Source organism: Streptopelia decaocto (genome assembly GCF_964273445.1).
Source record: "Streptopelia decaocto genome assembly, chromosome: 16".
Lineage (NCBI taxonomy): Eukaryota > Metazoa > Chordata > Aves > Columbiformes > Columbidae > Streptopelia > Streptopelia decaocto.
In genome coordinates, this window is record NC_138671.1 from 4,205,881 (window position 1) to 4,217,887 (window position 12,007).

Consider the following 12,007-nt stretch of genomic DNA (forward strand, 5'->3'; position numbering starts at 1 on the left):
ACCTGTAGAGCCGATGGGCGATGTAGTAGCAAACTAATGGAGTTAATAAGGACGTAAAAATATATTCATCTTTCAATGAAAAACACTCAGTAATGTTGCAAGGTGTGTTAGAGCGGCGTGCAGGGTGATGCGGTTGGTTATGATACGCAGCAAATGTAAAAAAATAATGTAGGAGGCTGCTAATAAGTAAGATGTCAGCTCAGAGCTTGGTGGCATCAAGGGTGTGCAGGATGGGCTTCAGCTGACACCCCAGCATCCTGAGCAAACCAGGGTGCAGGGCAGGAGGAGACGGCCGCTGCATTTGCTGCCTGTATTGAAGGAGAGATGTGCAAAGCTGAGCAGCCACCACCAGCATGACTGAGCCGCACTGCTGACCTCTGCAACCGCCCGCTGTAAAATTCACATTCTGGCGAGGGTGAGGCACACTCTCTGCTTTGCAGTTGTTTACGGGCATCCTCCCCAAGGCCCATGGCACAGCCAGGTCTGATTTACCCAATTACTGTCTGTGGGGACTGGTGTGGAGCTGATACTGCTGCAGACAGGAGCGTGTATCGGCTGTCAAGCTGCAGAGCCAGCTGCAGGAGAACAGATTCAGCCTGGGACCCTGAACACATGCAAAATGCTGCTTACACACATCTGCCCAAATAAAAAGATAAGAAGCCACTGAAAACCATGTGGGGGTTCGTGCAGCTCTGTAAGACAGGGCAAGGCATCGGCAGCGCTCCATGGCTGCTTTTACAAAGTACCCGAAACAGTCCCCTCCAGCTGAGCCCGGGGCATGTGGGTTTACACTTGGTGCATCTTACATCTGGAGACGAGCGGCGTGGAGCTCGTGTGCTGGATCCGGGCCAGGGTTAAGCCCCCAGCAGTCGATGCTGGGTCCCTGGTAGCACTCGTGATGGGAGGTCAGGCGCAATGAAAGAGCCCCAGTAGTTTGAGAAGGAACACACCAGCACCTCTCCTGATGGGAGGTCAGGCGCAGTGAGCAGGAGGGCCCCCCTCGTGCTGGCAGCTCCGTTCCAGCGTTTGGCCGGACTCCAGAAGATTAAAATAGAGCCTTAGACTGTCCCCTCGGCAGCACGGCCAGCCAGAGCCCTGACAATCCGGGGTTGTGCTCAAACGTGAGTCCCCGGGGAGCGTGGGCTTTACCCGAACAGCTGAGGCACTGAGGCGGTCGAAGCAGGCAGGGTTATTGCTCTTGTGACTCAGACTCGAGGAAAAGAGGGATCAGGATGGAGCCACGAGAGAGCAGGGGATCAGAACGACACCACAGGGCGCAGAAGGGGGACGGAGCAAGTGTCCCCCAGAAGAAAGCGTGAAAAAATCCTTGTTCTGCTGGGGCCGAGTTCAAAGCATCTGTAGCCATGAGAATCGAGCGTTAAACTATTCAAGCCCAAGTTCTGATTTAGCTCCTTTCTGTGACCATTTTGGGAAGAAAAGATGATAAGCAAAAAACCCCCAAACACAGTGTTTTTCTTTCTCAAACATTTTAGAAAGCGATATGGGAAAAGGTGAAGGCCGCGCAGGTTCTTGTGAAGAACCCCCATGTAGGTGGCAAAATCTTTTGTGGTCCAGGAATGATCACAGCTGAGGGGAACCAGAGCCACATTCTCGTACATGTGCCACTAATGTGAAGTGCTTAAACAAAATGTCTGATTTTCAGGAGTGAGAAGCACTCCCAAGTACCACAAAAATGAACAGCAGTGGCAGACGTCAGCGTTTCTTACAAAAGGTGTTTCAACCCAGCTGTCTATTATGGATTTATTTATCTATCACCACTTAATGGAGGGATTCACACTGGAAATGTTTTGCCTCAGGATTTTTAGAAGGTGATTACAAGGAGTGCTAGACAAAACCTTTCCTCCCCCCGAAAAATAGAATTTGGTTGAAATTTTGCAATAATTTAGTTTTGCAAATACCACATTGATTCAGTTAAAAAAAAAGCCCACATCACCAAATTCGGTGATTTCAATATTTCCAAACCAAGGCATTTATATTTACCAGTATAAAAGGCTGGTTTGTCTTTAAATTTACTTTAATATTAGTTTATAGAGCTCAAAGATTGCTGCTCAGCTTATGAGTTTTCCTCTGTCACTGAGTGTGTATGTGAGTAGCAGAGGGGACGATTCTATCTGAATCTTTTTCCTGCATGTTTGTTATAATAAGGATGGACTGGAAAATCAGAATCATTAGATTCGTTAGTCACACTGGGAAGAAGCAGTCATCCTAATTTACCTGCGTAATTTTATTAATTTAAATAGAAATTAGAAACAAAGAAAATAGAAACATTTTTAATAATGCCTTTCTTAATTAACACATATTTGTTTGAACAGAGAGTTTGAAACCAGCAGTCTGGGGAATAGAACAGCAAAGCTTATTAACAGAGATTTTCTGTGTCTGCGAAACAAACTAAAAACCCAAATCAAACCCAAAGCTTTTATTTAAAGACAGAATTAAAAATAAATTAATAGTTTGCCATGACAGTTTCTATAAGTTAATACATTTGAATGGAGCAGCGAAATGGTTCTTTTGCTGTCAGAAGAACGAGTCAAAAACATGCCTGTGAGAGTTTGTGAACCTCTTTCCAGTTGGTTTAAAAGCATTTCAGTAAAACAGCGTAGAACACAGAGGCAATTATAAAACAGCACTGTCCTTCAAGAAACCATGGTGAACTTGGTCTGCAAGAATTGCACTGTTCACCTGTTTATCTTCTTATACGAAGAAGAAATTGCAGCTTGGGGCAAGCAAAACATATGAACAACCAGGCCCTAAAAATGCATGGTACATGCAAAATTGCATCAGAGTACTTGACGTACATGCACACAAAAATCCTTCTTTGCCTTGAGGTGTTGTTTCTAGTTAATTTCTTAACTTACTGTACATGACTAATTACTCGCATTTGTATTTTTTTTTTTTTCTTTTACTAACTTAGTAAACGTGGTAACATTCTTAATGTTTTGAAATTAAGAATCAAGGAAGCAGAAATGACTGACAGTCACTTTTTATCTTACATTTTAAGACTTACTTTGCTCTGCTGCTTAACTGCACTTTGGCTGCGTTTTGGTTCAAATATTTCCCGTGTGTGGAAAGATCCACAGATACACCAGTAAGGTGCTGTTGTTCTGAAGCCTGCAATGAGCTGGCAAGCCACAGCTGAAATACAGACATTTGTCACCCTTTACATTACCATATATACTTGTGCACAAGCTACGGATAATCGACTGATGATGTTGTAAGGATGCCAGTCAGAAAATGGTGTCCCTCTCTGTCACAAGCTCTCTGTGTGACCTTGGGCATGTCACTTATTCCAGTTACAGCATTATCTGTACAAAACAGAGAACAGTACATGAAATGTGGAGAGGCTCAGGCAGTGAGACAGTTCAAATGCATTCAGCACGCTGTCCATCTCTGAAGCGAGGCAAACAGCGACCCAAAGCGGAGTCCTTCCCGCTCCACTCAGCATTCCACATGGATTTGTTCTGATTTCTCTCGCCTAAACGCAGTAACCCCATTTTACACTACATTAGAAATGTCGCTGTGCTTTTCTGTGTGCAAGTACATGAGAAAAACAGAGGAATCACGACAGGAGAGTGTGTTTCACTGTTACAAGGTAACTCCCTCAGCGGGTATACCTGGGCTGTTTCTTGACTCCAAGCAGATTATTTGTACTCACATACAGTGTGTTTACAACGTGGCTCGGAAGCCGGGCTGGACCCCAGAGCCGCACAGCGGGTCCCGTCTGGCGCTGCACACCCTTCTTCTGGTTTTTATGCTGTTTATTCTGTTTTCTGCTTTGATTCAAAGATGCCAGCAGCTTCTGCACTTGTAACACACAGGTTAGAAAGACACCACTTCAAATCTGACTACCCAGATATCACTTCTGTATTAAGGCATTTACATTTATATAAATTGAATTTCAATTTCTGCTGGCTTGCATGGGAGATTATTTTTACTCCCAAACTGTGGAAGCCGTGTTTGTTTCTTTTAGGTTTCTGAATATGTAGACCAAAATATACATTTGGAGACCATATTTGAAAGCTTGGCCTTAGAAAAAGTCACTTTCCAATAAAAATAAAAGAATTCAGAGAAAAGCACAAATTGCCTTCCGATTTCCATGGATTGTGAAGCTCACATACGTAGGTACCTGATGATGGTCAGATAGATCGGATTTCAAAACATACATTTTGAGGATCCTTCAGAAGTACACATGGTATTGAGGATTATGCGAATGGATAAACTAGCATCTTTTTGTTAATAAGGGAGAAGACTTGAAGCACATCACTTTAGAAGATCACAGGAGCTGTAAGAATGCAAGAGCACTTCAGGTCTTCTCCATCTGAAAAGGTTTCTATGATATTAGATCAAACAAAAAATCTATGTTAAGAACATTTTTATGACAACGATTCACTCGGATAAACCGAAGATTTCGTTTACCAACCAATCTTTTTTCTAAAATAGTATTTAATATCTGAAGTTATAAAAAATATTTGTAGTCTTGAAAATTATTTTTATTGTCTATTTTATGTACTATACATGCCTCTTTCAGGAATTATTAAAGAAGCATGAGTCATACGGCACTCATTCACTCTTGGCTCATGGCCATCCTCAATATATATTTTGCTATTTTCAAACCATTTGCAGGTACATATGCATGAAAATATTGTTGTGTCAAGTCCCAAGATCACAGTTAGCACAGCATACATTGTTCATCTACGTATTTACAAAGTTTTAAAGCACATAAAATTGTGCATTATTATGTACCAAAGTTTAAACTTTAACATACGCTTGGTTGCATATATAGCAACAAGTTACAATAAAAATCTGAACAAAGACAACCAATAAACAGCCAAATTGCTATGTACAAACAAGGCAGGAAGCAATTAAACACTGCCTTTCACATTTCACTTAAATTACTTTTTCTCTGAGGGGAAAAAAACAAACCACCCCTTCTCCCCTCCCCCAAGTCCCCAATAACCCTAAACAGCCTTCATATTTATCAGTGAAACAACTGGAACTGCCATTGCGTTCAGTAGGGGATTCATCTGCATCATACAGGTGAGAAATTTGGTCCCTGTTATAAACCATAGCAATAAATGATGCAGGATGTGTCCCCCAGTGCAGCCGCGACACCGCAGTGTGGTGGGCTTGCTCTCTGAGCCCGGCTCCGACAACGCTCCTGTGACCTCCAGGGGAATATCCCACCACATAAAAACCCCTTTGGTCTTCCCGACACGTCATATTTTTTTACACCAGCATAAACGCGTTGTTGTCATCATGACTCCACTGGTCCAGACCCTCAGCCTGGGGAGCTAGTGGAGGGATGGTGGTTTATACAAGGTAATACCTGACGCAGCGTCGGTGGAGCTACTCTTGATTTACACTGGTGCAAAAGAACCTGGAATGAGGTCCAAGGACAGCAGGATTGGGCCCAAACTGACCTTTATAGAAGGTAAACCACAAGAGTCTGTGCATTTAGCTTGAAGTCTGCTCGATAAATTACTACAGTTCACAGTAACAAGGTAGATTAGTGCTACACCAGTCACTTCCTCCAGTGTTAGATCAATTGCACACAGCTTTTCCAAGAAATAAAATGAAAATAACAAAAAAACCCCCACTATCTATTCTTATTATTTGAGCAGCAAAATAGGAGGTTTTCAGTAGCTTAGTGACAGACAAGCTTAGTAAGACATTACCGTATTTTGGGATGACTGGTTTAAAGGCTAAATCTTGCCCAAGATGCTGTGGTACCACAAGGCTCAGGAAGGTGCTCTAACCTGGCTCTTCGTGCACCCCAAAAGCCCAGTATGAGAGACAGCTTGTACTGGGAGAGAGATCTTGGAGCTGGTAGGATCCGTAGAGCTTTCAGTGATGTACGAGGCCAGGTCGAATCAACAAAACGGCCCCTCAGGACTCTGCAAACGCCTCCTCAGCAGCAGAGGGGCTACGGGTGCTGCCTGCACAGAACAGGAATGAGCACCTTCAGCCCTTTGGGAAGTGTTGCTTGGGTTTTGGGAAGAATGGACTGGGCCAACAGCTCTGCTTCTCACTTCTGGGCATCATTTAACCTTATCAATTCTACTTCATGGAATCAAAAGAGAAATTATACTTGCAAATAGAGTATTCTAGCTATTTAATGTTTTTCTCTAGTGGAAAAATCAGAGACTCAACCTGATGAAATCTCTGTTGTCTGAAAATTCAAGGCCTCTTTACTAAAAATACTTTTTGCTGATGGCAAAGTTCAACACCTTGGAGAAATTCAGAGTAAGTTTCCAAGCTGTATACCGTATTTTCAAACACACTGTACCCTTGTTGTTTGTAAGGCTGTATTGAAGTTTTACGTAACAGTCATGAGCCATGCATTTAAACACCTTAAAAGAGTTGACCAGCAACTTAATGCATTTCTCCATACCACAGGGAGTTAAAAGATGCACCATCTCTTTCCAAAACACTCTAAACATAAAAGTTCAGGATAAAATATTCCATCTTCCCCCACTCCCTTTAATATATTAATTTATAGATGTAATTTATGAGATTACTGTATAGAAAGTCCAATTGTTAATTAATATCTAAAGGCAAACAAAAAAACAATACAAGCATGGGAAAGCTTGAGTCACAGGTTTCTTGAGGCAAAGTGCCTTCTTGCAGATGCAAAGAATTTTGAGCGTAAACCTTGCAGTTTACCTGTATCTTGCTTCCTACCAGCAGAAGCAATAAAGTTTTAGACCATAGGAGAAATGGTCATTTTTTTTTTCCTTTGAAGCCATAATATTTAAGCACTATATTCTTTGCTAGCCAGTCCAAGTCATGCCTAGAAATAGGAGGCACTGGGTTCAGCCCAGTTGAAAATATACTCCCTGGAAAATGCAGGAAAAGGGTTCTGCAGCAAGATATATGAGTAAGAGAGAGAGATCCAGAAGTCTGCAAAGCCTAAGTACCCATTTTAGAGCAGAGCTTCAGCTGATCTAAGTGAGCACAGGCTCACTGGAACGAGCTGCCTGCTGGCTGACGGAATTCTCGTGGCCGTGGGCTCTGAGCCACAGCCTTTCCTATTTCTGCGCAAGGATCCTTGGAGGGGCACTCTAGCTCAACCTGGAGAAAGCGTTCCTGGGAATTAAAGCAAAGGTCTGAGTTCCTAATTTTAATTTGATTCCTGACTGTGAGCCTTGACTCTAAGCTCAGCTCAGAAGAGTCACTCATGCCATTATGGAGGGGGGATAACTGTGCTGTATTTTGCAGGATTCTTCTGAATTGCTGTATTTGCTTGTAAAAAGTGTGAGTGATCTTCCTAAGAGAACAGCAGAAGGATTATGATTAGTATTGTGACAGTGCTTGAAAGGCACCGCTTTCTACTATTTATTTACCTTCAGGTGTTCATGACTGTTCTTTTAAGGAGCCGCTTTACTCTGTCACCCACTAAATAGTTAGTGATAACAATTTGGAACAACAAACGCATATTTCTACCAAAAGATAAATCAGCGCTTTATAACCAGAAGTATTTAAAGTCAGAACTATCGATTACTAATTTCACTACTCTAGTATGTGGAAGAACCTCCACCTAGAGGTAAGTGGATCAAGGAGGCATGCTGGCCATCACATAAGCACTCTTTCCACGTAACAAGGGCAGAATCAAGATGGGATAGACTGTGGCTGGCATTTGCATTCCCAGAGTCAAATTCCATCTTAGCACAGGAGATTATGATGTAGTCAAGACCTTTCAACCAGTAAAGAATCCAGCAATCCAGTTTTTTATTAGATACATAAGTGCTTCTGAAAAAGTCCAGCGGCAGGAGCAGATAACAGATTTTTACATCCTTATCTAACCAGGAGTGTGTACCTGTGCTGCTGTAGATTTTGCTACTTCTTGCCCTTGCTGTTCCTGAAGAGCCAAAGCAAGATGGGTTTCATTTAGGAACATCTTGTTTTATCTCGTCACTTCCTGCAAAAACATATGGCCTCAGCATATAGTTATTTTTATTCTTTAATGGACAGTTTTATGGCAGTTTTACTTAGAGGCTAAACAGATTAGGGGAGCCTGGGCTAGGTGCTGTATAGTAGAAAACAATGTAAATTATTGTGACTTCTGTATATGAGCATTACGTTGTTCTGGCTCTCCCTGGTGACAAGCCTTCTGCTAATGAACATAATTGAATGTAACAAGCTGTCACTGCCTTCAGTGACAGTAAAACATCACTGTTTGGTGCTGTGGTGTGTGAGTCAGGTTTTCCCCATGCAGTTCCATGTGGCATAAAACACACAATGTATGTCCTTCTAGCTGCAAATTGGCACTGACACTTCTGCTCCCCCCCGCATCTTCTCACCCACAGGAATTTTCAGTCTGGGTCTCATTCTGAGCCTGTGGCAGTGAATGGAAGTCTTTCCATCCTCACTGAGCTTTGGACCAGGTAATGAATGAATATTTGAAGTGCAAAACTTAACTTCCCTCTCCCCAAAAGAGAAGCTACAAATGTAAATCCCTTATAGAAAGTTTTTGCCCTTGTATCGCTGCAAAGACTCCTCTTGGCTTCTATATACTGACCAAGTATAAAATAGTGAATAACATTTATTTTTGAATTTATGGATTGAGTTCACAGGGATTTTAATAGCAGTGGGGTTATGGAAGTGCTATTTTAATAAGGACCACAGATCATGGGCCCAAATCCTTACCTCTACCTCAAGGACTTGTAAACTCAACTATTTAACTCAAATCTCTTTATTGGAGGCCTCAGAATGTATCCACCTGGAGGCTGAAAAATTGAAAGGTAGAAGGCTGCACAAACATGGAGTGAGGGAATTTAACCAGCAGGAATGTGGCCCATAAAATTAAACTTCAAGAACTGTTTAAGAAAAATTAAAGCTTGTGCAACAGCTGGGGTTTCTCTCCACATTATTTCGTTTCTTAGTAACTTAAATCTTATGGTTCTCATGAATACAGATTTAATTTTTGAGATCATCTTCTGTAGCACTAGAAGTCTTATTCTGTTTGCAAAGGATGTAATCATGACTCACTGTGGTCTGCCTTTAGACAATCACAGCAGGCTAAAACACTACCTCCTACCCTCCATATGATATTAATATTTATTGGTGGCCCAAATAAAAAAATCTTAGATTCAGACTGCACCCCAAATTTCCCTAATCTGAATTGCTAGAATATCCCAATTTTGGACATGGTAATCAAATACCTCTGAAGTTTACAGTGAATACTCGGGAACAAAAGCAAGGGCATTTCTTTCCAATGGCTGTGTGAGAGTGCTGCCAACGTAGAGAAATGTGTTCCTGTGCGCTGGGCAGAAGGAAAGACCAAGCTTTGCTTCCGTCTCACTTAGACCCTGCATATTATTCCCTCAGAACTCAGCCTCCTTCTGCCTGCTCTTGACCTCAAAGGTTCACCCAATAAGCTTTTAAAATAACTTGCTACTTATATAATTTGAAATCTAAGCTACTAAATGCTCCCCCCCTCCCAACACTGTGATAATTGGGTCAGGCTCTGGCAGCAGAGATGGTGCATACTGCGTTTTCTACGTATTTAAATAATTTTCGTTTCTCTGTAAGGGGCTAGAAAGTCTGGGTTAACTGTCTTACTAGACCAGTTACCACTTTAGTGTGCAACCTAAATCCATTCAAGAAGGCTGAGAAGTAGAAAAAATTACAGGAAATGGTGGAAAACAGGTTAATAGTACTTTAGGACACAGTCCTAACATGACGACACCAAGGATGTTACAGTTTCTGCTAACTTGCAGGCAGAACCACTCATGCTTAAAATTTTGCATGCTCATATATATATATATGGAAATCAAGAGAACTGCAAAACCTCATTACTAGATTTGCAGCCACAGATTGTTCTGTTCTGTGGTGACTGTTATGACTTAACCTGCAAGACTGCAGGTGCCAGTAATAATGTTTGCATCATGACAGGCGGTCCTGTAAGACCAGAAATCTGGCAATGAAGTCAAAAGGTTAGGATTCTTTTGAGCGGCATGAGTTGCCATTTCAGGAGCTGGATTTTTATAGGAGGTTTTGAAAGTGTGGCCCTGTGTGCATAATGCTATCTTGTTGTGGGGCAACGGGAAGCAGTGCAGAAGTCTGGGGTTAGAGCGTGCTGCTGAAGACTTCAGAGACAGCAGAACACGACTGGTCATCTGAACCTCTTATCTGTTGCATAGCATTGTGCACGTCCCTGTGTTCTACAGACTGTGTGCTCATTGCCCAGGACTTGCCCTCTTCACCCAAAAATGTTGTTTTATAAGGCTCCACATGTATCCTATGGACATTCTGCCTTGATTCCTCATACTTGCCTTTCCCATCTTCTGGAAGGCTGGATGCATGAGGTAAGAAAGTGCTCCGAGACCCATTGAAGGGAGTATTTAACTGCTCACTGGAGGTAGGTTCTTGAGTCAAATCTGAAGATGTCATGAGATGCTGAGTATACACGCCTTCAGACAGAGAGCCAGACTGCGTCTCGCTGTGCACACGCAGCCAACGATGATGCCGGCTGAAGTAGTTGTAGTGTTGATGTTTCCCTAGCTTTTTTTTCCCTAAAAAGCTCAGTGGCTGCTTGGAGCTAGGAGACTTGTCTATGCTTTTCGATGTAAGCCTTGATATTGTTAGATTGCTCATATGCTCTGTGCAACAGTCAGCATTAGCATCAAAGGCACTACACTCTGTCAGGCCTTCTTTCAGTGTTAGGCAAGGCTTCATGTCATGGACTTGGAGAACATCAGGTGCGCTGCCACCCAGGCCACTGCCTGCCTGTTGGGATATGTCATGTGAGGAGGAGTAAATCAGGTCTAATTCTCTGGGGCTTAATGCGTCGCTGGAGTCGTAGTCACTGTCAGTTGGAAGGAATACTTCAGAGCAGCCTTCTTCATCTGAGCAGGGCTGGGAATCTGCAAAGAGAACCGATTACCACTCAGAAGACAAGCACAGCAGACACACTGCTTAACTGTCATGTACGGGTTTGTCTTCTTAATTTAGAATCAGATCTACAGTTCTGAAGATTTATGTGTGATTCCTCTGTAGAATTGTCCATGGGCACAGGTGACAGCAAAGACAGCAGGAAGGTTTACAGGTGTGTTAGAGAGGCAGTGGTAGAATTAGGAAAAGCAAAAATAATTGATTTATTATATTAAGTACAGGGAAGAATTTGAATTGGGACTAAGTTCTGACATACAAGAACTGTTATAATTAAAAGTGAGTTCAAGGATTTTGCTTCATGAACAAAGAGAAATTCTCTTACCACTCACAGCTTTTGTCCTCTGGATTCTGGCCTCAGGTGAAGGGGGAGGTGAAGGAAGACAGTCTAGATGGGAAGAGGTTGAACTGATTTTCTTTTGAGAGTGTTCTTCTGAAAGATCCACAAGCTTCTTTATGGGAAGGCCAGCTGCTGGCTGCTTGTATCTTGCGTACTGCAGTGCTTCTGTGATCCATCGCATTTCCCTCCAGATCTCATCGATTTGCTGTAGAGAAAAAAATTGTGAAAAAGCACAGTTAAGTCTGTGTATTAATTTTACCTAAGTGTGTACTTTCTTCAAGTGCTCAAGTGTGTAGTCACTGCCAACAGAGAGAAGCAGGATCCGCTGACAGGACAATTCAGATTTAGGTGGTCTGAACTGCCTTTGGTCAGGTGCTTGTTCTCCTCCACCACTGCAGAGGCTGCTTGGAGCCACCAGACTCTCAAATTAGGTACCTCAGTTAAGAACCTGTAGTTACAAAGGGTGGATTGAAGCCTAAACTGTGACACAGAAAGAAAACAAAAATTGTCTTTTGATGGAGTTAAAAATTAGATCGATTTTGTACCACACTTGAAAGCAGGTTTCATGCTGAACTGGAATGAAAGCAAGACTTCCTGAGCATCCTTGCAAACCCAGGATTATGTTCAAAAGCAGGCTGTTTAGATCAAATGTAATTTTTAACAGAAGAATGTACATACATGTGGAAGAATATATATACATGGAGGGCTGAAGTACAGCTACGAGCCAAACTGCAGGTTTTCTCACTTAACATCATTTTG

The 12,007-nt window shown here is 42.4% G+C and overlaps 1 protein-coding gene across 1 annotated transcript in view; it reads right to left on the bottom strand.

Moving 5' to 3' along the window:
* Window positions 1-10,086: 10,086 nt before the first annotated feature.
* The window catches only part of ANKFN1 (ankyrin repeat and fibronectin type III domain containing 1), a gene marked incomplete at both ends in the record, with an annotated part of 49,101 nt that continues 47,180 nt past the window's right edge, over window positions 10,087-12,007 (bottom strand). The window contains 2 exons of the mRNA XM_082066817.1: window positions 10,087-10,883; window positions 11,234-11,453. Of these exons, the coding sequence (XP_081922943.1) occupies window positions 10,087-10,883; window positions 11,234-11,453 (1,017 nt within the window). The remainder of the gene's footprint in view (window positions 10,884-11,233; window positions 11,454-12,007) is intronic.